The 27,947-nt window shown below is 39.0% G+C and overlaps 1 protein-coding gene across 1 annotated transcript; it reads right to left on the bottom strand.

The window, feature by feature from the left end:
- Positions 1-327: 327 nt before the first annotated feature.
- LOC120341474 (putative GMC-type oxidoreductase Mb1310) lies at positions 328-7,658 on the bottom strand. The gene is made up of 13 exons (XM_039409986.2): positions 7,548-7,658; positions 7,113-7,173; positions 6,830-6,974; positions 6,170-6,443; positions 5,887-6,007; positions 5,371-5,596; positions 4,792-4,893; positions 4,588-4,712; positions 3,592-3,667; positions 2,489-2,636; positions 1,963-2,071; positions 1,319-1,435; positions 328-829 (listed from the first exon to the last, which is right to left on the bottom strand). Exons 1-13 carry the CDS (start codon positions 7,651-7,653, stop codon positions 691-693), a joined length of 1,749 nt encoding a protein of 582 aa, XP_039265920.2. The 5' UTR covers positions 7,654-7,658; the 3' UTR covers positions 328-690.
- Positions 7,659-27,947: the final 20,289 nt, after the last annotated feature.

The following is a 27,947-nucleotide window of genomic DNA, read 5'->3' as shown; positions in this document are numbered from 1 at the left end:
ACTTGAGAACGAAATATGCTGTCAGTTTGTAATTTGTGTCAGAGATTTTTTTCAGATTCTTTTTTTGATGTTTCATATATATTATAGCACTCAACTTCTATATAGTGCAGAAACAAATTTTTTTCCTTTCTCTGTCATCTTCAGTATTTTTGTGGTTCATTGCTAACATTAACATCAAAACGAAATAACCATTTCTTTTACCGCGGGCCAGCATCTGATAAATCTCCCCAATCAAATGATCTAAAATTTGGTAAGTTTGACATCCTCGTGATAGAAGTTAGTTAAACAGCCCAGGGTTTACAAGTCTGAAATGCACAAATTCAAATATTTCCCGAGGACCAGATACCAGATTTTATTCACATTCCAAACAGAAGACATTCCAGATGGAAACACCAATAGATATTGTCATTCGTATAACACAACATCAATAGACACGAATCAAAGGTTAGTGCTCAGGTATAGCCATAATACACATATTTGATACACACCAAAACCAATGTTCAAAAATATCCATTTGATAATCTACCGTGGAGAGTAGTTTGCATCTTGCACTAAGCGAACTTTTGTCATATTTCAAAACTAATTCCAAACAATCATCATTATGTAAGTGAAATGATTGGAAACGTGATTTGCCAATTTATTACTATTAGGTTTTACGACAACATGATAGTCCACGATTTTTATTCCTCATCATATTAAACTCCAGTCTTCCTTAATCATGTCTGACGCTCTTTGACCAATCATATAACAAGGAGCCTGAGTATTTGACGACGTGATGTGTGGCATCACTGAAGCATCTGCAATTCTCAGTCCCTGAACTCCACGTACTCTGCAAATGGCATGAAGAAATTTTAAATTATTGTATTAGTATAAAGAGTTTTACTATACAATAAGCTTTGGCAATATCATTATGCGCCGAACAATATTCAGCTCAACCAAGAAAGACGCGCTCCGTGAGTTTCCATGGTTTTACGATTCTTTTTTTAAATAAAAATAGAGAAAGTAGTGAATGGAACAACAGCGACTATATTTTGGATTAGCAAGGTATTCAACCAAGTAGGCGTTTATGCGGCACTCCAAATAACACCAAATTACGAGACCGAAAAAAAATAAAACGTTTGTTTGTTAATCGTTGTTTTCGGCGGCGTTAAAACTGCCGAATGCGCTTATGCGGCACTCCAAATAACACCAAATTACGGGGCCGAAAGAAAAACATTGTTGAACATTTGTTAATCGTCGACTGAGATCTAAAACTATTATTTCTCATCAATCGAACATATTGCTTTATACAGAAACATCATATTCATGCAGTTAATACCTGAGTCTTTCGTCAACAACAGCCATTTTGTCGTCCTTATCTCCCATTTTTGCAGTGCAACATGCATGTGTTCCGCGACTAAAAGATCTCGCGTAGCATTCGTAAAACTCATCGGACCTTCGAAAAATGATAAAATTTGAATTAAACAAAAGCTCAATGAATAAATACATGTAGGATAAATTTGCTCATCCAGTGTATGACTATACCGCATCGCACTATTAGCACGCGGTCCACAAGAAAATCCGCACGGCTGCGCTATTTTTGAATACGACAATATTTTTGGGGAAATAACAACTCGGCATATGGACTGGCCACAATGCAGATGCTTTGAAGATATACGTAATATAATATATATATATATATATAAATGAATAATCGTAAAATAACCACGCATCACGAATAAAAGGTTCTATGCACCACCCATGGACATTCCCGACGAACCAAGGTAGCATATGTATACGGACAAGGTATCGATCTTGAACGAATTATTGTGATGTTGGCATGATTCACCACAAACCAGGTTATTAAATAACAGCGTGCGTTTAATGCAAGTTCGGCACATGTGTTGAAACTCCTCTGTTACACGGAGTATTATCCTTGTGGCGTTATCGAAAATATTAATAATCGTGAGCTAGTGATTTTACCTGGGAGGATTTTTGTTCACTTGTCCATTGCAAACATCAGGCACGACCATTGTAAAACCAGTTTCCTTCATTGTCTCTGTCATTTCAAACTTTTCTAATTGCCTGAAGCCTGAGTAATAAATTATGGAGTTACCACTATAAAATAAGACAAGATTCAAAAAAGTTCCAAATACAAATTTGTAGATAGACCACATAGCATCGACCGAAGTTGTTGCAATGGTCCGAAAGAACATTAAAAGTGTAATAATGGAGTTGACTGCTTTGTGAGAATGAATATATTCTTTTAACCAATACACAATAAGGATGAGCCTTTAAATTAAATCATAAACATTACACCATGTATTGTATACAATCGCAATTCTATTAAACTTTTACACTATAACCAGGATGAAAAAATTTCCGCAACTGCAGCCCACAAATGAACCCCGGTATTTAAAGCATTTCAACTGTATATAATCAATGAGCATATATGCATACCTTATTTTAAATTCTTATATGTTTTAGCACAGAATTTCTTCTAACGTACCTTCAATAAGAATCTTTACATCATCGTGATTTGATAAATAATTAGGATCAATAATCGGTTGGTCGAATGGGTTCGTTGAATTCAAACTTATCGTTCCTTTTGACTTTGGATGTTGAAGATATAATACAGCACCAGAGTGAAACGCAGGCTATAGGTTATAGATGGAAAATATAAACAAAACGGTAGCTAGAATCTGGCTAGACAATAGATATTTCCCTAAGCATCTACTTCCTTGTTTACTTTCGTAACATTGGCTAGTCAGCATATTGGAAAAAGGTGGAAGTTTTATTTTAATTACAGTAATCAAAAATTTGTCTAAAAATAGCCGTGATAGACTAGGATAAACTTTTCTACCTGTACTTTTAAATGACAGGTTATTGAATATTCTGAATCAAAATGATGGTTTGAAACATCATAGGCGCCAATTCGGGAAACCACTCTTAATATAAGCACAGAAATATTTGCTATGATAAAGTATGGGAAGCATTTTACGGGGATCAAAGATTGGGGAAACATCCATAACTTAATTTCGTCATGCAAGAAATCATAAATAATTCAAACACTATTCATTATACATTAGGATCGCGGATTTCATCGCAATTGACAGATATAGTCACGAAGGACCATAAGATTATATATAAGACTGATCTAATACTAATATACAAATTATCGATTTGATTTATACGTTCTAATTGAACACATAAAATCATTTATACAGACTACAGTCTTTTTCATATCTACACCTAGAATAAAAATGCCAAGAAGACAGCTTAATTACATAGCGATGCACGTCTTCTCGTCCCATATACAATCCCTGTATATATTAATAGACTAGCCAACCTATTAATAGTTTTTGATTCGTGGGTTTGAACTTTGTAGGAACAGCTTTTCCGACGAGGAGTCCAGCATTCCGTTACGATCTTCTCTAAACTTTAATCAATATTTTAGTCTAAGACTCTAATATAAACTGGTTTTCAGTTGAGTAACACAGACAGTCCTTGAACTCGTAATAGAACTAAAATAAGGAAAATCGGACTATCGGAAAACTATGGCCTAACCCTAACCTGGTAGACACACTACAGGAGTACCATACTAAAACCCACCTTCTCGTGAGTAGAGAAAACAATAGGATATGGAGATGGAACAAACAATGCTTCAATCATCGGAAATGGTCGTTTCCTGTAAGAAATTGTGACATTGTTATTATTCTTATTGTAATCCCAATTATTCTACATAAATATCAGAGTCGCATTTTACATCGAATTTATTCATATTCTCAGTTTACAATATTTTACAAAACTATATAAACGCCAATAAACATTCTGAAGCAAATATAATATATGTTCACATACACCGCAGTACAACTCTAGCTTCACTCTGAACATCTTAACCAGTTCGGTTCTGAAAGAGGTGTGTGTTCTAAATATGGTATAACTTTCTTGGATAAGACATATTTACTCAAGTTTATTTCTTTTTTGGGCGTTTGCACGTATCCACTCGAAACAAGATGTAAGCAAGCAACTTCCATACGTATGGACCCACTATTTATTACCCGATTTTTTGTACCATGAGTGAGATTGCGGGTCGGCACCGGAATCTTTAAGTCTTTATTTAGTATCGCAGAATTGGTGCTCGCGAAATATTCGTACCAAGATAGCGCACAACCTGAACACAGTTTGTGTACCAGCTACCAGGTTAGAGTTGTTCAGGCTGTGTGTCATCTTGGTACGATTACTTCCGGGGCGCTGCAGAATCGATATCGGTTACTATTCCTCTTAGTATATTGATTTTATATAATTTCATTCAATATTTAAAATTTGGGTATATGATTAAAGAAGCTTTAGTTTGCGGGAAAGGATAGATTGAAGAGGAGATTTTACGACTCCAGTTGAGTGTAAAAAATTTAGTTCTGTTTTAAGTCCCATATCTCTAAAACAAAAATATTATTGTACAAGCAGACACGTACTTGTCTCTGCATTCGATTTCAGCGATGCCTTGTTGTATTGAATTAATTTTAGAGCACATAGATAAAACAAGTAACAATTAATATAAGAGGAACATAATGGATCGAAAAAACAAATTCAATATATTTCACATACTTTGTACTCAAGCTAACGTCAGTTCCGAAGTATTTTGTTCTGTGATGAAGAACTCCATCTATTCCAACTATTGTGGATAAAGCTCCAGTTCCATTTAAAATATATTCTTTCATCGAATTCTTTGTCTGGAAAATATCTATTGGGTTAATTATCCTCAATTTTACATTTTGTAGCCCTGTATAAAAATTGTTAACTAAATTTTACCTGCCCATAATACCGTGGACTGTTCAGTTTGAAATATAATGGGTTATTGAAGTGGTCTTCCATGTTAGATCCAACACCAGGAGCATCCACTACAACCTTGATCTAAAACGTATATTAAGCTTAAGTACGATGATAATGTAAACAAAATAGATCTTGTAATGGTGGCCTTTGGTGGGTATTGTTAATCGATGACCGTACATTTGAACCCACGTACATTTGAATCCACACATTCGCACCCGTATATCCGCGGATTCAATCTATATGCGGGAGCTAAAATACATGGATTAAGGTTAGTATGAGTTCGAATATCCGTAAAAAAAATTTTACATAGGTGCAATAGTATGCAGGTGCAATTGTCGTGGGTTCAAATTACGGGCTCAAATGTACGTGGGTTCAAATGTAATGGAACCGTGTTAATCGTGGAAAACTTTAACTTAACCGACATTTATGTTTGCATATTATGTTCCTATATAAATCTTTGCAATGAAGTGGATATAACCATTATTAATAGTAAGACGAACTGGGTTATGCGTCGCAAACAGATAAGATAGGAGGTAAAATAGAAAAGTCCCAACTAACCATCATATTCTCCAAGTGGTTCTTCGGGCCGATCCCAGATAACATCAAAATATGTGGAGTTTCTATCACTCCCGCGGATAGAATAACTTCCTTTCGTGCTTTTACAATTTTCTCTTTCCCATTTTTAATGTAGGTTACACCGTCAGCCGATAGTTTGCCATTTTCATCAGTAACAAAAAGCACTTTACCGACGCGTGCATTTGTCACGATGTGAAGACGATCTTTTCTGTAGAAAAATGGAAATACTACTTTCAGCTTGAGCAATTGATTCATAACTGAATAATTATTAGTTTTAACATCACCAAATTAAAGTCAGTTTTTTGAAGTTCTGGATTTAAAACTATTTCAACTAGTGTGTCAAAGCAGTCAAAGACTAATTTATTTTAACTGGGATTTTGGATGTAGTATACTAATGGAACGTCTCTCTTAGTTTACAGCTTTGCCATTCGCCAATATGATTAGTTGAACATGACCGAAGTTTCGAAATATTGTATATATATAGATAATTGAAAATACCTTTCCTCATACACAGGACGTAAAAACGCATCGGAAGATGACTGTCTTATTCCTTCAGAATAGGTACACACCAATCTGGATATTCCTTCTACTTCTTCAAAGTAGTCTACTTCTTTGATGCCTTAAAATGTAATAGTTTATATTTGTCTATTTTCGTGGTTACTCAGTTGAATTGTATATATTTATGTTTCTTTTACTTTATGCTTGTTGCTATGTACCTTTTGCAAGTTTAGGATTTTTATAGTCCGCTATCAATGCTATTGCACACGACAAAAAATCTTACCAATTTCTTTTCCTGCTTTTATCCACTTGTCATACATTTGACTTCGATAACCACGGCTAACATTAAGCATTCCTCCGCGGCCTAAACGGTCTGATATTTCGTCACCAACGGCATTTTCAACTTTTTTGAAAAATACTTCGACATCCCTCCAACTCCATCCCTTTGCTCCGTGATCTTGCCAGGAATCATAGTCATGTGGACTTCCTCTCAAGTACACCATTCCGTTAATCGATGACGTTCCTCCCAAAATTTTACCTCGAGGGTACTTTGATGGCTGATTAAGCGAAATTGATTTGGATGTATTTTTGTTATAAACAATATTTTAATATATATTAAAATCAACATTATTTTATCCAATCAGTAAAATAACGCAAGTGAAAAAAATTACGAGAAAAGAGTGAACAAACATTTGCACTGGGAAGGGAGGCCCGGTGGACCATTAGATTATCAAATATCTGATTAATTAATATTTATAGGATTGGAAACATATTTTTGATAACTGTCATTGTTGAGACTAACCACTCCTACTTGAGATTTTATTGAAGAGCCAGGTACAAATATGTCGTGTTCAATATTACGATTTAAAACAGCCAAATCTGTATCATTCCAGGGGTCATTCTAAATTATGACTTTCTACTTCAAAGTATTCTATGACGTTACCTTTTCCATCTGAAAAAATGAATGTTTTTGATCAACAATGTCATAATTCCAGTTTACTGATGTTCGCTGTAACTTGTTAAAACTATTTGGGTATTTGACCAAATGGTTACCAAAATCCGTGTCTCCAGCTTCAAGCAGTAGGACACTGCAATAAATTTAAGATGAAAACGATACTAAGAAAACGATCTATGTGGATTAAAATAGTCACACAACTCGAAATGTTATATGTAGAAATTATAAATATGAGAACAGTCACCGAAATACATTTAAAATGCAAACTTACGTAACTTCGGGAATCTCAGATAGCCTACTAGCCACAACAGCGCCCGATGTGCCAGCCCCCACTGCAAGATGAATAAAGAACATATTAAAGAATTGGCCAATTTGAGGTGCAGCTGCATCGGCGCATTTATCATTTCATATTTCTCGCAATATAACACGAAGCTATATTTGAAAAAACCACTCACTAAATTGAAGGATAAAGTCTTTACGAAAAATGAACTAAATTGCATTAGAACTCATTGCAACTAAAATTTTCCAGTGTAGAATCATGATATTTTCCACAGGAAACTTTGACATACAAGAAACTTTTTTTTTCATTTTCCACACACAGAAAGCAATAGTTTTGTACGTGTTTTTTAATTATGTCAACGCATACTAAAACGGTTATCTTGAAAAATAAATGTATATTTTAATCAATTATCAGAAAAAAACTTACCAACGATGAAATCGTATTCATTAAACGGTTCATCAGTAAGCATAGGATCATACGGTTTCTGCGCAAGAAGCGTAAGCAACAACGCAATGATACTGTAATCCTTCATCACGACGACAATGTATTCTGTCTAATAATATTACACGGAACATAATATATCGCAAATATAGTTTTTCATATGACCAGAAACACAATGCAAATATTAGAATAACAACAGTTAAAGTTCTCAGAGTGTATAAGTAAAAAACTTGCAAAGCTAGTACATACTATTTCTGCTTATTAATCTGTATTATATATCTGTAATTTTCATGAATATGAAAGTTTCACATATGTTTCGTTCAACTCGACACATTCGCGCCTCATTTGTGTCCTTAAACATCGTAAGGCGTAATTATTCAATATTTTCCTTTCAATTCACCGAGTAATTTACAAAGGAAAAAATTACAGTTAGCGTATGCAGCATTCCGATCTTTCTGTTTTGTCACAAAATCTTTTGATATTTAATTCCCCTTTTTTGCCGCAAGGCAAACCAAAAATAAATAACATATATACATATTTAAAAATACAACGGAACGGTTGTAACACATTTGTCTCCAAACACAAAAACAGGTTATGGAACGCCCATATTTTTGATAACTGCCAAACCTGCCTACACAGCGTAATATCAAACTATTATTGTACGATGATATATTTTTGTCATAAATATTTGCTCAAGGCAAAAACGCAACAACTGGCCCGAAAGAAAAGAAGCCGCATTCAAAGCAGACTTTCAGTGAACACTGAAGTTATTATCAAATAATAATGAATATATACATATTGAAATAAAAACATGTCTTACGAGTCTTTCTCAATTGACTTGACGGCCTAAACGGCTCAACATTTGCACTCATAGCCAATGTTCAAATAGTGTTTCGAAGGATTAAGTAAATTTAATCGCAAAGGACTGTTTGGGCCTGTTTTTTTTTTAACTGGGATCACATTCGTTTGTGACATGAGTTGATAAAATAATAAAAGAAATAGAAGATTATTCATCATCCAGTTATTAGCCTACAAATCAAACAAAACCATAAATATTTGCTCAAGGCAAAAACGCAACAACTGGCCCGAAAGAAAAGAAGCCGCATTCAAAGCAGACTTTCAGTGAACACTGACGTTATTATCAAATAATAATAAATATATACATATTGAAATAAAAACATGTCTTACGAGTCTTTATCAATTGACTTGACGGCCTAAACGGCTTAACATTTGCACTCATAGCCAATGTTCAAATAGTGTTTCGAAGGATTAAGTAAATTTAATCGCAAAGGACTGTTTGGGCCTGTTTTTTTTTAACTGGGATCACATTCGTTTGTGACATGAGTTGATAAAATAATAAGATAAATAGAAGATTATTCATCACCCAGTTATTAGCGTACAAATCAAACAAAACCACAAGTAATAACACTCAATAAGTAAAAGAAAATATTCGACTAACAACGGAATTAATAGGAGGTCGGATGAACCGTACGGTTACTAATTCAAAACAACTCTCCTGGCATGAATAAGGTTGACAGTTCACATTTTATATTATATCAATTATGAATCAGATTGATTTGTTGTAACTAACAATCATGTAACAAGAGTAATGTGACGGTTCCATTACATTTGAACCCCCGTACATTTGAACCCACGACAATTGCACCTGCATACTATTGCTCCTATAATTTTTTTTTGTTTTACGGATATTTGAACCCATACTAACCCTAACCCATGGGTTTAAGCACCCGCATAGAGACTGAATCCACGGATACACATGGGTTCAAATGTACGGTCACCTAATGTGACACATATAAGACAAAATTTAAAACAATAACGCCAAGAAAAAGCGTTTAATTTTATATCACACAAATAAAAATTAAAACGTGAAGTCAAAAGTATCTGTTTTGCTAACAAGAGATTACATTCAAGGCGGAATTGCAGTTATGAATATGATCAGAAGTTTGTTTATTTTGTGCTCTTACGATTGAAGCTGATGAGAAGAAGCTCGAGAAAAGGTATGATTATGTATCGATCGACACAGATTTTAGAATTGGAATCCGAAATGCGAGAGAATCTGCCAGTAAGTACGTAGCATGTCCAACATCTATATTGTTAGCGTACAACAACACCGAAATTTTAGCTTCGGGCACTATTGAGTGTAATCTCGAATTTGAAGGAAATCCATGGAGCGTATTCAATTTTTATGTTGACAAACAAGACGGAATTGTCTGACGTAATTGATTTGATTGATTATTCGGAATTTGGGATAAATTCTCCTTAGTTACCATAAATAAGCTAAAAGAAGACTGAAGTTGATGAACTTTTTGTTGAATTACGAATATTTATACGCGAAGGCTCGCCTCAAAGTAATGGGTAATGATTTTATGAGTTTCGAAATGTTTGTAACGAATTATCTACCTGGAATGAATATTGTATTTCAAGAGGCATTCAGGTATTAGCAAAATGAAAAAACAAAAATGTAGAAATTCTGTTTGGTGGCCTGGTGGATATTGAAAAATTGTGGATCTTGTTTGTTATCACAAAAATTGTTAAAACTTTTCACATCAGAGACTTTTAAATCCCTAATTAACATTTGAAAGGTTTGTTTACCAAATGGGGATATCCGAGAGTTTTATCACTGACAATGAACCAAAAATTACATCTTACGAGTTTGAAAACCATCTTCGCGATGAACATCGTCGAACAGCCTTATATAAGGGAGGATGAAATGGAGCAGAGCAGTAGAACGGTTTGAAAAGTGTATCAAGAACGGTTTAAAAAGGCAAATTACAAATGGGAAGCTGTTCAATGAAGCTTTACTAGGTATTTTAATTTATTATGGATCCTTACCTCATTATTTAACAAATTTGTCTCCAGCCAAACTTATGATTGGGAGAAAGTTGCTGCGTCCAATTGATTTTATGAAAACCGCTGAAGGAAAAAGAGATTGAGGATTTGAGTGTAAGGGTATTGTAAAAGCAAAGAATATTGCAGAGGAATCGGATCCAGGAGAAATTCGACAATCTCCTGTTTGTAGAAAGATCTCGACGCAGTCGACTACGACCTAAGTATTGAAATGACTAGGACAGACAGATGACTAGACAGCAGCAAATTTCGCATTGATTTGCCTGCTTTTGAACCGCATACTTCTATCAAATTACATTCGTTAAAATATTTGACTCTTTGACATTTGGATCGATTTGGAAACTTTCCGGGTCCGGAAAATTAGTTTTAACATTTTACAGATCCGCAAACTAAAAAAGGTTGAGAACCACTGGTAGAGGACAATCTTTATGGCAGAATAAGACTTGACCGACCAGTGGTTACCGTACTTCCTACGACGGCGAGGTGTTCAGAGGACCCCTTGCGCATAATTATCTCCCCCCACGACTAAGTGGCGCATCGTGCTAAGCTTTAGGAAAACACTCCCCACCACACCTCTAATTACCGTGCGTGGGATCGAAGTTTCAAATTCAACGCGGAGATAGAAAGACTCTTCGCCGCCGTAGGGTGGTTCACGTAACCGCTGGTCGGTTACGGATTCCTCCACAATCAGGTCCATGCTTCCGAAAACAAAATACCTGGCTACCTATTCCCATACCCAACATGGACTGATACCATAACCAGACGAGAGGCCGTGGTTTGCCATACGATCGGGCTATCTTATCGGTTTTCTCCCTTCGGGATAAATATGGAAATCCTAACCTGCGACCCCACACAAGGCGTTAGAAATGCTTCCTAACCGCGAGACAATTTCACAGTTTTTGACCACCAGTGGTTCCTTTTTGCATGCGCGGTAGGTTGATTTGCACCCTTGATTGCAGGAGGGACAGTGCTCACCATTCCCCAACACAGAAATACACATTTCTCAAAATTACTAAAATCTCAGTATGAAAATTGATACTGGTACCGCACTATCTGACAATAGATATCTAAATAGTTTATCCTATTGTCTGGCAGAAGTAGGGTTTACTTTGTTAAGAACTGGGTGTTTTGACCTCCCAAACAAATTTAGGTTCATTTCAGACGAGTAATTATAAAATGGCTATGTCCATTCTAAAATTAAAATGACGATGTCCGCAATATCCCTACTAAAATAGCTATGTCCGCTATGTCCTTACTAAAATGGCGATGTCCGCTATGTCCCTACTAGGATGGCTATGTCCGCTATGTTCCTACTAAAATAGCTATGTCCCTATTAAAAAGGCTATGTCCACTATGTTTCGACTAAAATGGCTATGTCCGCTGTGACCCTAACAAAATAGCTATGTCCCTACTAAAATGGCTATGTCCTTACTAAAATGGCGATGTCCGCTATGTCCCTACTTGAACGGCTATGTTCTTACTAAAATAGCTATGTCCCTACTAAAATGGCTATGTCCGCTATATTTCTACTAAAATGGCTATGTCCGCTATGACCATATCAAAATGGCTATGTCCGTGATGTCGCTACTGAAATGGCTATGTCCTCTATGTTTCTACAAAAATGGCGATGTCCGCTATGTTTCTATTAAAATGACGATGTCCGCTATGTACCTACTAAAATGGCTATGTGCGTTATGTCCCTAATAAAATGGCGATATCCGGCATGTAACTACAAAAAAGAACCATGTTCGCTTTGTCCCTATTAGAATGACGATGTCTGATATGTCCCTATTAAAATGGCTATGTCCCTACTAAAATGACTATGCTAGGCATGTCCCTACTAAAATGGCTATGTCTGCTATGTCCCTACTAAAATGGCTATGTCCGCAATGTTCCTACTAAAATGGCGATGTCCGCTATGTCCGCAATAAAATATCTATGTCCGCTATGTCCCTACTAAAAAGCGATGTCCGCTATGTTCCTACTAAAATGGCTATGTCCGCTACATCTCTACTAAAATGGCTATGTTCCTACTAAAATGGGTATGTTCGCTATGTTCCCACTAAAATGGCTATGTCCCAACTAAAATGGCCATGTCCGTTACGTCCCTACTAGAATGGTTATGTACGCCATTTCCCTCCTAAAATGGCTATGTCCCTACTAAAATTGCTAAGTCCGCTATGTCATCACTAAAATGGCTATGAACGCTATGTCCCTACTAAAATGGCTATGTCCGCTATGTCCTTCTACAAAAATGGCTATGTCCGCTATGTCCCTACTAAAATGGCGGTGCTACAAAATTATGTGCAACAAGATGTCGAACAACCTGAATCCTAACCGGTGCAAACATACTATCTTCAGGTTGTGTGCCATTTTGGTGCGCATACTTCTGGATGTCCAAAATGGCTATGTCCCTACTAAAATGGCAATGTTCGCTATGTAGCTACTAAAATAGCTATGTCCCTACCAAAATGGCCAAATCCGCTACTTCCCTACTAAAATAGCTATGTCCCTCTTAAAATGGTCATGTCCGCTAGTCCGCTATGTCACCACTATAAATGCCATGTCCGCTATGTCACTCGACTAAATGGCTATGTCCGCTATATCTTTACTAAAATGGCTATGTCCCTACTAAAATGGCTATGTCCGCTATGTTCCTACTAAAATGTCTATGTCCCAACTAAAATGGCCATGTCTGTTACGTCCCTACTAGAATGGCTATGTACGATATGTCCCTCCTAATATGGCTATGTCCCTAGTAAAATGGCTATGTCTCTACTGGAATAGCTATGTCCCTACAAAAATGGCCATGTCTGCTATGTCCCTACTAAAATGGCTATGTTCTCTATGTCCCTCTTAAAATGGTCATGCCCGCTATGTCCCTGCTAAAATGGCTAATTTCTCTATATTCCTACTAAAATGACTATGTACCTAATAAAATGGCCATGTTCGTTACGTCCCTACTAGAATGGTTATGTACGCTATTTCCCTCCTAAAATGGCTATGTCCCTACTAAAATTGCTAAGTCCGCTATGTCATCACTAAAATGGCTATGTACGCTATGTCCCTACTAAAATGGCTAAGTCGGCTATGTCCGATATATCTCTACTAAAATGGCTATGTCCCTACTAAAATGGCTATATCTTCTATGTTCCGACTAAAATGGCTACGTCTCAACTACAAAGACTATGTCCGTTACGTCCCTACTAAAATGGCTATGTTCGCTATGTCCCTCTTAAAATGGCAATATCTCTAGAAAAATAGCTTATCCCTAATAAAATGGCTAAGTCCGCTATGTCACCATTAAAATGGCCATGTCCGCTATGTTCTTCGACTAAAATGGTTATGTCCGCTATATCTCTACTAAAATGGCTATTTTCCTACCGAAATGGCTATGTCCGCTATGTTTCTACTAAAATGTCTATGTCCCAACTAAAATGGCCATATCTGCTATGTCCCTACTAAAATGGCTATGTACGCTATGTCCCTCTTAAAATGGTCATGTTCGCTATGTCCCTACTAAAATGTCTAATTTCGCTATGTTTCTACTAAAATGGCTATGTTCGCTATGCCCCTTCTAAGATGGCCATTTCCCTACTAAAATGGCTATGTCCCTACTAAAATGGCTATGTCCGCTATGTTCCTACTAATATGGCTATGTCTCTACTGAAATGTTAATGGGTCCGCCATGTATCTAATGAAAAAGGCTAAGTCCGCTATGCCCTTACTAAAATGGCTATGTTCCTACTAAAATGGCTATGTTCCTACTAAAATGGCTATGTCCGCCATGTCCCTACTAAATGGATATGTCCTAACTAAAATGGCTATGTCCCCTATGTTCCTAAAAAAGGGCGATGTCGGCTAAGTTCCTCTTAAAATGACGATGTCCGCAATGTTCCTACTGAAATAGCTATGTCCGGTATGTCCTTACTAAAATGGCGATGTCCGCTATGTCCCTACTAGGATGGCTATGTCCGCTATGTTCCTACTAAAATAGCTATGCCCCTACTAAAAAGGCTATGTCCGCTATGTTTCTACTAAAATGCCTATGTCCGCTATGACCCACCCAAAATGGCTATGTCCCTACTAAAAAGGCTATGTCTGTTATGACCCTATCAAAATGGCGATGTCCGCTATGTCTCTATTAAAATGACGATGTCCGCTATGTATCTACTAAAATGGCTATGTGCGTTATGTCCCTAATAAAATGGCGATGTCCGGCATGTAACTACAAAAAAGGGCCACGTTCGCTTTGTCCCCACTAGAATGACGATATCTGCTATATCCCTACTAAAATGGCTATGTCATTACTAAAATGACTATGCCAGGCATGTCTCTACTAAAATGGGTATGTCCGCTATGTCCCTACTAAAATGGCTATGTCCGCTATGCTCCTACTAAAATGGCGATGTCTGCAATGTCCCCACTAAAATGGCTATGTCCACTATGTCCCTACTGAAATGGCTGTGTCCGGTATGTCCCTATTGAAAGACGATGTCCGCTATGTTCTTACTAAAATGGCTATGCCCACTATGTCCCTACTAAAATGGGTATGTCAGCTATGTTACTACTAATATGGCTATTTCCGTTATGTCCTTCTACTAAAATGACGATGTCTGCTATGTCCCTATTAAAATGGCTATGGCCGCTGTGTTCCCACTAAAATGGCTATGTCCCAACTAAAATGGCCATGTCCGATACGTCCCTACTAGAATAGTTATGTACGCTATGGCCCTCCTAAAATGGCTATGTCCGCCATATCTCTATTAAAATGACGATGTCCGCTATGTACCTACTAAAATGGCTATGTGCGTTATGTCCCTAATAAAATGGCGATGTCCGGCATGTAACTACAAAAAAGGGCCATGTTCGCTTTTTTCCTTCTAGAATTAAGATGTCTGCTATGTCCCTACTAAAATGGCTATGTTCCTACTATAATTACTATGCCAGGTATGTCGCTACTAAAATGGCTATGTCTGCTATGTCCCTACTTAAATGGCTATGTCCGCTATGCTCCTACCAAAATGGCGATGTCCGATATGTCCCCCCTAAAATGGCTACGTCCACTATGTCCCTACTGAAATGGCTGTGTCCGCTATGTCCCTACTAAAAGGCGATGTCCGCTATGTTCTTACTAAAATGACAATGTCTGCTATGTCCCTTCTAAAATGGCTATTTCCCTACTAAAATGGCTATGTTCGCTATGTTCCCACTAAAATTACTATGTCCCAACTAAAATGGCTATGTCCGCTATGTTCCCACTAAAATTACTATGTCCCAACTAAAATGGCTATGTCCGTTACCTCCATACTAGAATGGTTATGTACGCTATGTCCCTCCTAAATTGGTCATGTCCGCTATGTCCCTACTGAAATGGCTATGTCCGCTATATCTCTTCTAAAATGGCTATGACCCTACTAAAATGGCTATGTCCGCTATGTTTCCACTGGAATGGCTATGTCCCAACTAAAATGGCCATGTCCGTTACGTCCCTACTAGAATGGTTATGTACGCTATGTTCATCCTAAAATGGCTATGTCCCTAATAAAATGGCTATGTCCCTACTAAAATTGCTAAGCCCGCTATGTCTTTCTACAAAAATGGCTATGTCCACTCTGTCCCTACTAAAATGGTGGTGCTACAAAAGTATGCGCAACAAGATGTCGAACAACCTGAATCCCAACCGGTACACACACACTATCTACAAGTTGTGCGCCATTTTGGTGGACATACTTCTGGAGGTCCAAAATGGCTATGTCTCTACTAAAATGGCAATGTCCGCTATGTAGCTACTAAAATGGCTATGTTTCTACTGGAATAGCTATGTCCCTACCAAAATGGCCATGTCCGCTACGTCCCTACTAAAATGGCTATGTACGCTATGTCCCTCCTAAAATGGTCATGTCCGCTATGTCCCTATTAAAATGGCTAATTTCGCTATGTTCCAACTAAATTGGCTATGTACCTAATAAAATGGCTATGTTCGCTAAACCCCTACTAAGATGGCCATGTCCCCACTAAAATGGCTATGTCCCTCCTAAAATGGCCATGTCCCTACTAAAATGGCTATGTCCGCTATGATCCTGCTAAAATGGCTATGTCTCTACTGAAATGTTATTAGGTCCGCTATGTACCTAATAAAATGGCTATGTTCGCTATGCCCCTAACAAAATTGTTATGTCCCTACTAAAATGGCTATGTCCGCTATATCTCTACTAACATGGCTATGTCCCTACTAAATTGGCTATGTCCGCTATGTTCCTACTAAAATGGCTATGTTCCAACTACAAAGGCTATGTCCGTTACGTCCCTACATAAGGGGCTATGTACGCTATGTCCCTCCTAAAATGGCTATGTCTCTAGTGAAATAGCTATGTCCCTACTGAAATGGCTAAGTCCGCTATGTCACCACTATAAATGCCATGGCCGCTATGCCATTCGACTAAAACATCTATGTCCGCTATATCTCTACTAAAATGGCTATGTCCCTGCTAAAATGGCTATGTCCGCTATGTTCCCACTAAAATTACTATGTCCCAACTAAAATGGCTATGTCCGCTATGTTTCCACGAAAATTACTATGTCCCAACTAAAATGGCTATGTCCCTAATAAAATGGCTATGTCCCTACTAAAATTGCTAAGCCCGCTATGTCACCACTAAAATGGCTATGTACGCAATGTCCCTACTAAAATGGCTATGTCCGCTATGTCTTTCTAAAAAATGGCTATGTCCACTCTGTCCCTACTAAAATGGCGGTGCTACAAAAGTATGCGCAACAAGATGTCGAACAACCTGAATCCTAACCGGTACACACACACTATCTACAAGCTGTGCGCCATTTTGGTGGACATACTTCTGGAGGTCCAAAATGGCTATGTCTCTACTAAAATGGCAATGTCCGCTATGTAGCTACTAAAATGGCTATGTTTCTACTGGAATAGCTATGTCCCTACCAAAATGGTCATGTCCGCTACGTCCCTACTAAAATGGCTATGTACGCTATGTCCCTCCTAAAATGGCTATGTACCTAATAAAATGGCTATGTTCGCTAAGCCCCTACTAAGATGGCCATGTCCCCACTAAAATGGCTATATCCCTACTAAAATGGCCATGTCCCTACTAAAATGGCTATGTCCACTATGATCCTGCTTAAATGGCTATGTCTCTACTGAAATGTTATTAGGTCCGCTATGTACCTAATAAAATGGCTATGTTCGCTATGCCCCTAATAAAATTGCTATGTCCCTACTAAAATGGCTATGTCCGCTATATCTCTACTAACATGGCTATGTCCCTACTAAAATGGTGGTGCAACAAAAGTATGCGCAACAAGATGTCGAACAACCTGAATCCTAACCGGTACACACACACTATCTACAAGTTGTGCGCCATTTTGGTGGACATACTTCTGGAGGTCCAAAATGGCTATGTCTCTACTAAAATTGCAATGTCCGCTATGTAGCTACTAAAACGGCTATGTTTCTACTGGAATAACTATGTCCCTACCAAAATGGCCATGTCCGCTACGTCCCTATTAAAATGGCTAATTTCGCTATGTTCCAACTAAATTGGCTATGTACCTAATAAAATGGCTATGTTCGCTAAACCCCTACTAAGATGGCCATGTCCCCACTAAAATGGCTATGTCCCTACTAAAATGTCCATGTCCCTACTAAAACGGCTATGTCCACTATGATCCTGCTAAAATGGCTATGTCTCTACTGAAATGTTATTAGGTCCGCTATGTACCTAATAAAATGGCTATGTTCGCTATGCCCCTAATAAAATTGCTATGTCCCTACTAAAATGGCTATGTCCGCTATATCTCTACTAACATGGCTATGTCCCTACTAAATTGGGTATGTCCGCTATGTTCCTACTAAAATGGCTATGTTCCAACTACAAAGGCTATGTCCGTTACGTCCCTACATAAGGGGCTATGCACGCTATGTCCCTCCTAAAATTGCTATGTCTCTAGTGAAATAGCTATGTCCCTACTAAAATGGCCAAGTCCGCTATGTCACCACTATAAATGCCATGGCCGCTATGCCATTCGACTAAAACATCTATGTCCGCTATATCTCTACTAAAATGGCTATGTCCCTGCTAAAATGGCTATGTCCGCTATGTTCCCACTAAAATTACTATGTCCCAACTAAAATGGCTATGTCCGCTATGTTTCCACGAAAATTACTATGTCCCAACTAAAATGGCTATGTCCGTTACCTCCATACTAGAATGGTTATGTACGCTATGTCCCTCCTAAAATGGTCATGTCCGCTATGTCTCTACTGAAATGGCTATGTCCGCTATATCTCTTCTAAAATGGCTATGACCCTACTAAAATGGCTATGTTCGCTATGTACCCACTAAAATGGCTATGTTCCAACTAGAATGGCCATGTCCGTTACGTCCCTACTAGAATGGTTATGTACGCTATGTTCATCCTAAAATGGCTATGTCCCTACTAAAATTGCTAAGTCCGCTATGTCACCACTAAAATGGCTATGTACGCTATGTCCCTACTAAAATGGCTATGTCCGCTATGTAGCTACTAAAATGGCTATGTTTCTACTGGAATAGCTATGTCCCTACCAAAATGGCCATGTCCGCTACGTTCCTACTAAAATGGCCATGTACGCTATGTCCCACCTAAAATGGTCATGTCCGTTATGTCCCTGATAAAAGGGCGATGTCCGTCATGTAACTACAAAAAGGGGCCATGTTCGCTTTGTTCCCACTAGAATGAAGATGTCCGCTCTGTCTCTACTAAAATGGCGGTGCTACAAAAGTGTGCGCAACAAGATGTCGAACAACCTGAATCCTAACCGGTACACACACACTATCTACAAGTTGTGCACCATTTTGGTGCGCATACTTATGGAGGTCCAAAATGGATATGTCCCTACTAAAATTGCAATGTACGCTATGTAGCTACTAAAATGGCTATGTTTCTACTGGAATAGCTATCTCCCTACCAAAATGACCATGTCCGCTACGTCCCTACTAAAATGGCTATGTACCTACTAAAATGGCTATGTGCGTTATGTCCCTAATAAAATGGCGATGTCCGGCATGTAACTACAAAAAAGGGCCATGTTCGCTTTGTCCCCACTAAAATGATGATGTCTGCTATGTCCCTACTAAAATAGCTATGTTCCTACTAAAATGACTATGCCAGGCATGTCCCTACTAAAATGGCTATGTCCACTATGTCCCTACTGAAATGGCTTTGTCCGCTATGTCCCTACTAAAAGGTGATGTCCACTATGTCCCTAATAAAATGACGATGTCTGCTATGTCCCTACTAAAGTGGCTATGTCCCTACTAAAATGGCTATGTCCGTTATGTTCCCACTAACATGGCTATGTCCCAACTAAAATGGCTATGTCCGTTACGTCCACACTAGAATGGATATGTACGCTATGTCCCTCCTAAAATGGTCATGTCCGCTATGTCCCTACTGAAATGGCTATGTCCGCTATATCTCTTCTAAAATGGCTATGACCTTACTAAAATGGCAATGTCCGCTATGTTCCCACTAAAATGGCTATGTCCGCTATGTTTCCACGAAAATTACTATGTCCCAACTAAAATGGCTATGTCCGTTACCTCCATACTAGAATGGTTATGTACGCTATGTCCCTCCTAAAATGGTCATGTCCGCTATGTCTCTACTGAAATGGCTATGTCCGCTATATCTCTTCTAAAATGGCTATGACCCTACTAAAATGGCTATGTTCGCTATGTACCCACTAAAATGGCTATGTTCCAACTAGAATGGCCATGTCCGTTACGTCCCTACTAGAATGGTTATGTACGCTATGTTCATCCTAAAATGGCTATGTCCCTACTAAAATTGCTAAGTCCGCTATGTCACCACTAAAATGGCTATGTACGCTATGTCCCTACTAAAATGGCTATGTCCGCTATGTAGCTACTAAAATGGCTATGTTTCTACTGGAATAGCTATGTCCCTACCAAAATGGCCATGTCCGCTACGTTCCTACTAAAATGGCCATGTACGCTATGTCCCACCTAAAATGGTCATGTCCGTTATGTCCCTGATAAAAGGGCGATGTCCGTCATGTAACTACAAAAAGGGGCCATGTTCGCTTTGTTCCCACTAGAATGAAGATGTCCGCTCTGTCTCTACTAAAATGGCGGTGCTACAAAAGTATGCGCAACAAGATGTCGAACAACCTGAATCCTAACCGGTACACACACACTATCTACAAGTTGTGCACCATTTTGGTGCGCATACTTATGGAGGTCCAAAATGGATATGTCCCTACTAAAATTGCAATGTACGCTATGTAGCTACTAAAATGGCTATGTTTCTACTGGAATAGCTATCTCCCTACCAAAATGACCATGTCCGCTACGTCCCTACTAAAATGGCTATGTACCTACTAAAATGGCTATGTGCGTTATGTCCCTAATAAAATGGCGATGTCCGGCATGTAACTACAAAAAAGGGCCATGTTCGCTTTGTCCCCACTAAAATGATGATGTCTGCTATGTCCCTACTAAAATAGCTATGTTCCTACTAAAATGACTATGCCAGGCATGTCCCTACTAAAATGGCTATGTCCACTATGTCCCTACTGAAATGGCTTTGTCCGCTATGTCCCTACTAAAAGGTGATGTCCACTATGTCCCTAATAAAATGACGATGTCTGCTATGTCCCTACTAAAGTGGCTATGTCCCTACTAAAATGGCTATGTCCGTTATGTTCCCACTAACATGGCTATGTCCCAACTAAAATGGCTATGTCCGTTACGTCCACACTAGAATGGATATGTACGCTATGTCCCTCCTAAAATGGTCATGTCCGCTATGTCCCTACTGAAATGGCTATGTCCGCTATATCTCTTCTAAAATGGCTATGACCTTACTAAAATGGCAATGTCCGCTATGTTCCCACTAAAATGGCTATGTCCCAACTAAAATGGCCATGTCCGTTACGTCCCTACTAGAATGGTTATGTACGCTATGTCCCTCCTAAAATGGCTATGTCCCTAGTAAAATGGCTATGTCCCTACTAAAATTGCTAAGTCCGCTATGGCATCACTAAAATGGCTATGTACGCTATGTCCCTACTAAAATGGCTATGTCCACTATGTCCTTCTACAAAAATGGCTATGTCCGCTATGTCCCTACTAAAATGGCGGTGCTACAAAAGTATGCGCAACAAGATGTCGAACAACCTGAATCCTAACCGGTACACCCACACTATCTACAGGTTGTGCGCCATTTGGGTGCGCATACTTCTGGAGGTCCAAAATTGCTATGTCCCTACTAAAATGGCAATGTCCGCTATGTAGCTACTAAAATGGCAATGTTTCTAATGGAATAACTATGTCCCTACCAAAATGGCCATGTCCGCAACGTTCCTACTAAAATGGCCATGTACGCTATGTCCCTCCTAAAATGGTCATGTCCGTTATGTCCCTGATAAAAGGGCGATGTCCGTCATGTAACTACAAAAAGGGCCATGTTCGCTTTGTCCCCACTAGAATGAAGATGTCCGCTCTGTCCCTACTAAAATGGCGGTGCTACAAAAGTATGCGCAACAAGATGTCGAACAACCTGAATCTTAACCGGTACACACACACTATCTACAAGTTGTGCACCATTTTGGTGCGCATACTTATGGAGGTCCAAAATGGCTATGTCCCTACTAAAATTGCAATGTCCGCTATGTAGCTACTAAAATGGCTATGTTTCTACTGGAATAGCTATCTCCCTACCAAAATGACCATGTCCGCTACGTTCCTACTAAAATGGCTATGTACCTATTAAAATGGCTATGTGCGTTATGTCCCTAATAAAATGGCGATGTCCGGCATGTAACTACAAAAAACGGCCATGTTCGCTTTGTCCCCACTAGAATGACGATGTCTGCTATGTCCCTACTAAAATGGCTATGTTCCTACTAAAATGACTATGCCAGGCATGTCCCTACTAAAATGGCTATGTCCACTATGTCCCTACTGAAATGGCTTTGTCCGCTATGTCCCTACTAAAAGGCGATGTCCACTATGTCCCTAATAAAATGACGATGTCTGCTATGTCCCTACTAAAGTGGCTATGTCCCTACTAAAATGGCTATGTCCGCTATGTTCCCACTAACATGGCTATGTCCCAACAAAAATGGCTATGTCCGTTACGTCCACACTAGAATGGATATATACGCTATGTCCCTCCTAAAATGGTCATGTCCGCTATGTCCCTACTGAAATGGCTATGTCCGCTATATCTCTTCTAAAATGGCTATGACCTTACTAAAATGGCTATGTCCGCTATGTTCCCACTAAAATGGCTATGTCCCAACTAAAATGGCCATGTCCGTTACGTCCCTACTAGAATGGTTATGTACGCTATGTCCCTCCTAAAATGGCTATGTCCCGAGTAAAATGGCTATGTCCCTACTAAAATTGCTAAGTCCGCTATGGCATCACTAAAATGGCTATGTACGCTATGTCCCTATTAAAATGGCTATGTCCACTATGTCCTTCTACAAAAATGGCTATGTCCGCTCTGTCCCTACTAAAATGGCGGTGCTACAAAAGTATGCGCAACAAGATGTCGAACAACCTGAATCCTAACCGGTACACACACACTATCTACAGGTTGTGCGCCATTTGGATGCGCATACTTCTGGAGGTCCAAAATTGCTATGTCCTTACTAAAATGACAATGTCCGCTATGTAGCTACTAAAATGGCAATGTTTCTAATGGAATAACTATGTCCCTACCAAAATGGCCATGTCCGCTACGTCCCTCCTAAAATGGTCATGTCCGCTATGTCCCTACTAAAATGGCTAATTTTGCTATGTTCCAACTAAATTGGCTATGTACCTATAAAAATGGCTATGTTCGCTAAGCCACTACTAAGATGGCCATGTCTCCACTAAAATGGCTATGTCCCTACTAAAATGGCCATGCCCCCACTAAAATGGCCATGTCCGCTATGATCCTGCTAAAATGGCTATGTCTCTACTGAAATGTTATTAGGTCCGCTATGTACCTAATAAAATGGCTATGTCCGCTATGCCCCTAATAAAATTGCTATGTCCCTACTAAAATGGCTATGTCCGCTATATCTCTACTAAAATGTCTATGTCCCTACTAAATTGGCTATGTCCGCTATGTTCTTACAAAAATGGCTATGTTCCAACTACAAAGGCTATGTTCGTTACGTCCCTACAAAAAGGGCTATGTACGCTATGTCCCTCCTAAAATGGCTATGTCTCTAGTGAAATAGTTATGTCCCTACTAAAATGACCATGTCCGCTATGTCACCACTATAAATGCCATGGCCGCTATGCCATTCTACTTAAATAGCTATGTGCGCTATATCTCTACTAAAATGGCTATGTTCCTGCTAAAATGGCTATGTCCCTGCTAAAATGGCTATGTCCGCTATGTTCCCACTAATATTACTATGTCCCAACTAAAATGGCTATGTCCGCTATGTTTTCACTAAAATAGCTATGTCTCAACTAAAATAGCTATTTCCGTTACGTTCATACTAGAATGGTTATGTACGCTATGTCCCTCCTAAAATGGTCATGTCTGCTATGTCCCTACTGAAATGGCTATGTCCGCTATATCTCTTCTAAAATGGCAATGACCCTACTAAAATGGCTATGACCGCTATGTTCCCAGTAAAATGGCTATGTCCCAACTAAAATGGCCATGTCCGTTACGTCCCTACTAGAATGGTTATGTACGCTAAGTCCCTCCTAAAATGACTATGTCCCTAGTAAAATGGCTATGTCCCTACTAAATGTACGCTGTGACCCTAATAAAATGGCTATGTACGCTATGTACTTCTACAAAAATGTCTATGTCCCTAGTAAAATGGCTATGTCCCTACTAAAATTGCTAAGTCCGCTATGTCACCACTAAAATGGGTATGTACGCTATGTCCATACTAAAATGGCTATGTCCGCTATGTTTTTCTACAAAAATGGCTATGTCCACTCTGTCCCTACTAAAATGGCGGTGCTACAAAAGTATGCGCAACAAGATGTCGAACAACCTGAATCCTAACCGGTACACACACAATATCTACAGGTTGTGCACCATTTTAGTGCGCATACTTCTGGAGGTCCAAAATGGCTATGTCCCTATTAAAATGGCAATGTCCGCTATGTAGCTACAAAAATGGCTATGTTTCTACTGGAATAGCTATATCCCTACCAAAATGGCCATGTCCACTACGTTTCTACTAAAATGGCTATGTACGCTATGTCCCTCCTAAAATGGTCATGTCCGTTATGTCCCTGATAAAATGGCGATGTCCGGCATGTAACTGCAAAAAGGGCCATGCCCGCTATGTCTTTCTACAAAAATGGCTATGTCCACTCTGTTCCTACTAAAATGGCGGTGCTACAAAAGTATGCGCAACAAGATGTCGAACAACCTGAATCCTAACCGGTACACCCACACTATCTACAGGTTGTGCACCATTTTGGTGCGCATACTTCTGGAGGTGCAAAATAGCTATGTCCCTACTAAAATTGCAATGTCCGCTATGTAGCTACTAAAATGGCTATGTTTCTACTGGAATAGCTATGTCCCTACCAAAATGACCATGTCCGCTACGTCACTACTAAAATGGCTATGTACCTACTAAAATGGCTATTTGCGTTATGTTTCTAATAAAATGGCGATGTCCGGCATGGAACTACAAAAAAGGGCCATGTTCGCTTTGTCCCCACTAGAATGACGATGTCTGCTATGTCCCTACTAAAATGGCTATGTTCCTACTAAAATGACTGTGCCAGGCATGTCCCTACTAAAATGTCTTTGTCTGTTATGTCCCTACTAAAATGGGTATGTCCACTATGACCCTACTGAAATGGCTATATCCGCTATGTTCCCACTAAAATGGCTATGTCCCAACTAAAATGGCTATGTCCGTTACGTTCATACTAGAATGGTTATGTACGCTATGTCCCTCCTAAAATGGTCATGTCCGCTATGTCCCTACTGAAATGGCTATGTCCGCTATATCTCTTCTAAAATGGCTATGACCCTACTAAAATGGCTATGTCCGCTATGTTACAACTAAAATGGCTATGTCCCAACTAAAATAGCCATGTCCGTTACGTCCCAACTAGAATGGATATGTACGCGGTGTCCATCCTAAAATGACTATGTCCCTACTAAAATTGCTAAGTCCGCTATGTCACCACTAAAATGGCTATGTACGCTATGACCCTATTAAAATGGCTATGTTCGCTATGTCCTTCTACAAAAATGGCTATGTCCGCTCTGTCCCTACTAAAATGGCGGTGCTACAAAAGTATGCGCAACAAGATGTCGAACAACCTGAATCCTAACCGGTACACACACACTATCTACAGGTTGTGCGCCATTTGGGTGCGCATACTTCTGGAGGTCCAAAATTGCTATGTCCCTACTAAAATGGCAATGTCCGCTATGTAGCTACTAAAATGGCAATGTTTCTACTGGAATAGATATGTCCCTACCAAAATGGCCATGTCCGTACGTCACTACTAAAATGCTATATCCGCTATGATCCTACTGAAATGGCGATGTCCCTACTGAAATGTTATTAGGTCCGCTATGTACCTAATAAAATTGCTATGTCCGCTATGCCCTTTATAAAACTGTTATGTCCCTACTAAAATGGCTATGTCTCTACTGAAATGTTATTACGTCTCCTATGTACCTTATAAAATGGCTATGTCCGCTATGCCCCTAATAAAGTTGCTATGTCCCTACTAAAATGGCTATGTCCCTATTAAAATGGCTATGACCCTATTAAAATGGCTATGTCCACTATGTCCTTCTACTAAAATGGCGATGTCTGCTATGTCCTTATTAAAATGGCTAGGTCCGCTATATCTCTACTAAAATGGCTATATCAAAACTAAAATGGCAATGTACGTTATGTCCCTCTTGAATGGCAAAGTCTCAAGTAAAATAGCTATGTCCCTACTAAAATGGCTAAGTCCGCTATGTCCCTACTAAAATGGATATGTCCGCTATGTCCCTACTAAAATGGCTATGTCCGCTATGTTCCTATTAAAATTGCTATGTCCCTACTAAAATGTTATTAGGTCCGCTATGTACCTAATAAAATGGCTGTGTCCGATATACCCCTACTATAATGGATATGTCCCTACTAAAATGGTTAGGTCCCTATTAAAATGGCTATGTCGCTAATAAAATTGCTAAGTCCGCTATGTCACCACTGAAATGGCTATGTACGCTATGTCCCTACTAAAATGGCTATGTCCGTAATATCTCTACCAATATGGCTATGTCCCTACTAAAATGGCTATGTGAGCTATGTCCCTACTAAAATGTTATTAAGTCCGCTATGTACCCAATAATATGGCTGTGTCCGCTATACCCCTACTATAATGGTTATGTCTTTACTAAAATGGTTAAGTCCCTATTAAAATGGCTATGTCCCTAATAAAATTGCTATGTCCACTATGCCCCTACTAAAATGGCTATGTCCGCTATGCCATTCTACTAAAATGACGATGTCTGCTCTGCCCCTACTAAAATGACTTCTGAAATGGCTCTGTCCGCTATGCTCCTACTAAAATGGCTATGTCCGTTACGTCCCTACTAAAATGGTTATGTCCGCTATGTACCTACTAAAATGGCTATGTTCCTACTGAAATGGCTATGTCCGCGATGTCGCTACTGAAATGGCTATGTCCTCTGTTTTCCTATTAAAATGACGATGCCTGCTATGTCCCTACTAAATTGGCTATGTCTGCTATATCTCTTCTAAAATGGCTATGTCCCTACTAAAATGTATATGTCCGCTATGTTCCCACTAAAATGGCTATGACCCAACTAAAATGGCCATGTCCGTTACGTCCATACTAGAATGGTTATGTACGCTATGTACCTCCTAAAATGGCTATGTCCCTAGTAAAATGGCTATGTCCCTACTATAATGGCTAAATTCGCTATGTCACCACTAAAATGGCTATGTACGCTATGTCCCTACTAAAATGGCTATGTCCGCTATGTCCTTCTACTAAAATAGCTATGTCCGCTCTGTCCCTACTAAAATGGCGGTGCTACAAAAGTATGAGCAACAAGATGTCGAAAAACCTGAATCCTAACCGGTGCACACATAATATCTTCAGGTTGTGCGCCATTTTGGTGCGCATACTTCTGGAGGTCCAAAATGGCTATATCCCTACTAAAATGGCAATGTCCACTATGTACCTACTAAAATGGCTATGTTCCTACTGGAATAGCTATGTCCCTACCAAAATGGCCATTTCTGCTACGTCCCCCCTGAAAGGGCTATGTACGCTATGTCCCTCTTAAAATGGTCATTTCCGTTACCTCCCTACTCGAATGGCTAATTTCGCTATGTTCCTACTAAAATGTCTATTTCCCTACTAAAATGACTATGTACCTAATAAAATGGCTATGTTCGCTATGCTCCTACTAAGATGGCCTTGTCCCTACTAAAAAGGCTATGTCCCTACTAAAATGGCT

The sequence above is a fragment of the Styela clava genome, chromosome 14, assembly GCF_964204865.1.
Source record: "Styela clava chromosome 14, kaStyClav1.hap1.2, whole genome shotgun sequence".
NCBI lineage: Eukaryota > Metazoa > Chordata > Ascidiacea > Stolidobranchia > Styelidae > Styela > Styela clava.
The sequence above is the reverse complement of the archived record's forward strand: the minus strand, read 5'-3'. Positions and strand labels throughout refer to the sequence as shown.

Excerpts from the sequence above, each read along its gene's own strand:
- LOC120341474 (XM_039409986.2), bottom strand. The coding sequence starts at position 7,653 with ATGAAGGATTACAGTATCATTGCGTTGTTGCTTACGCTTCTTGCGCAG. Across the intron at positions 5,597-5,886 it reads CGTCCTGTGTATGAGGAAAG|AAAAGATCGTCTTCACATCG; the intron begins GTATTTTCAATT and ends ATTTTTCTACAG. Across the intron at positions 4,894-5,370 it reads ACCACTTGGAGAATATGATG|ATCAAGGTTGTAGTGGATGC; the intron begins GTTAGTTGGGAC and ends TATACGTTTTAG.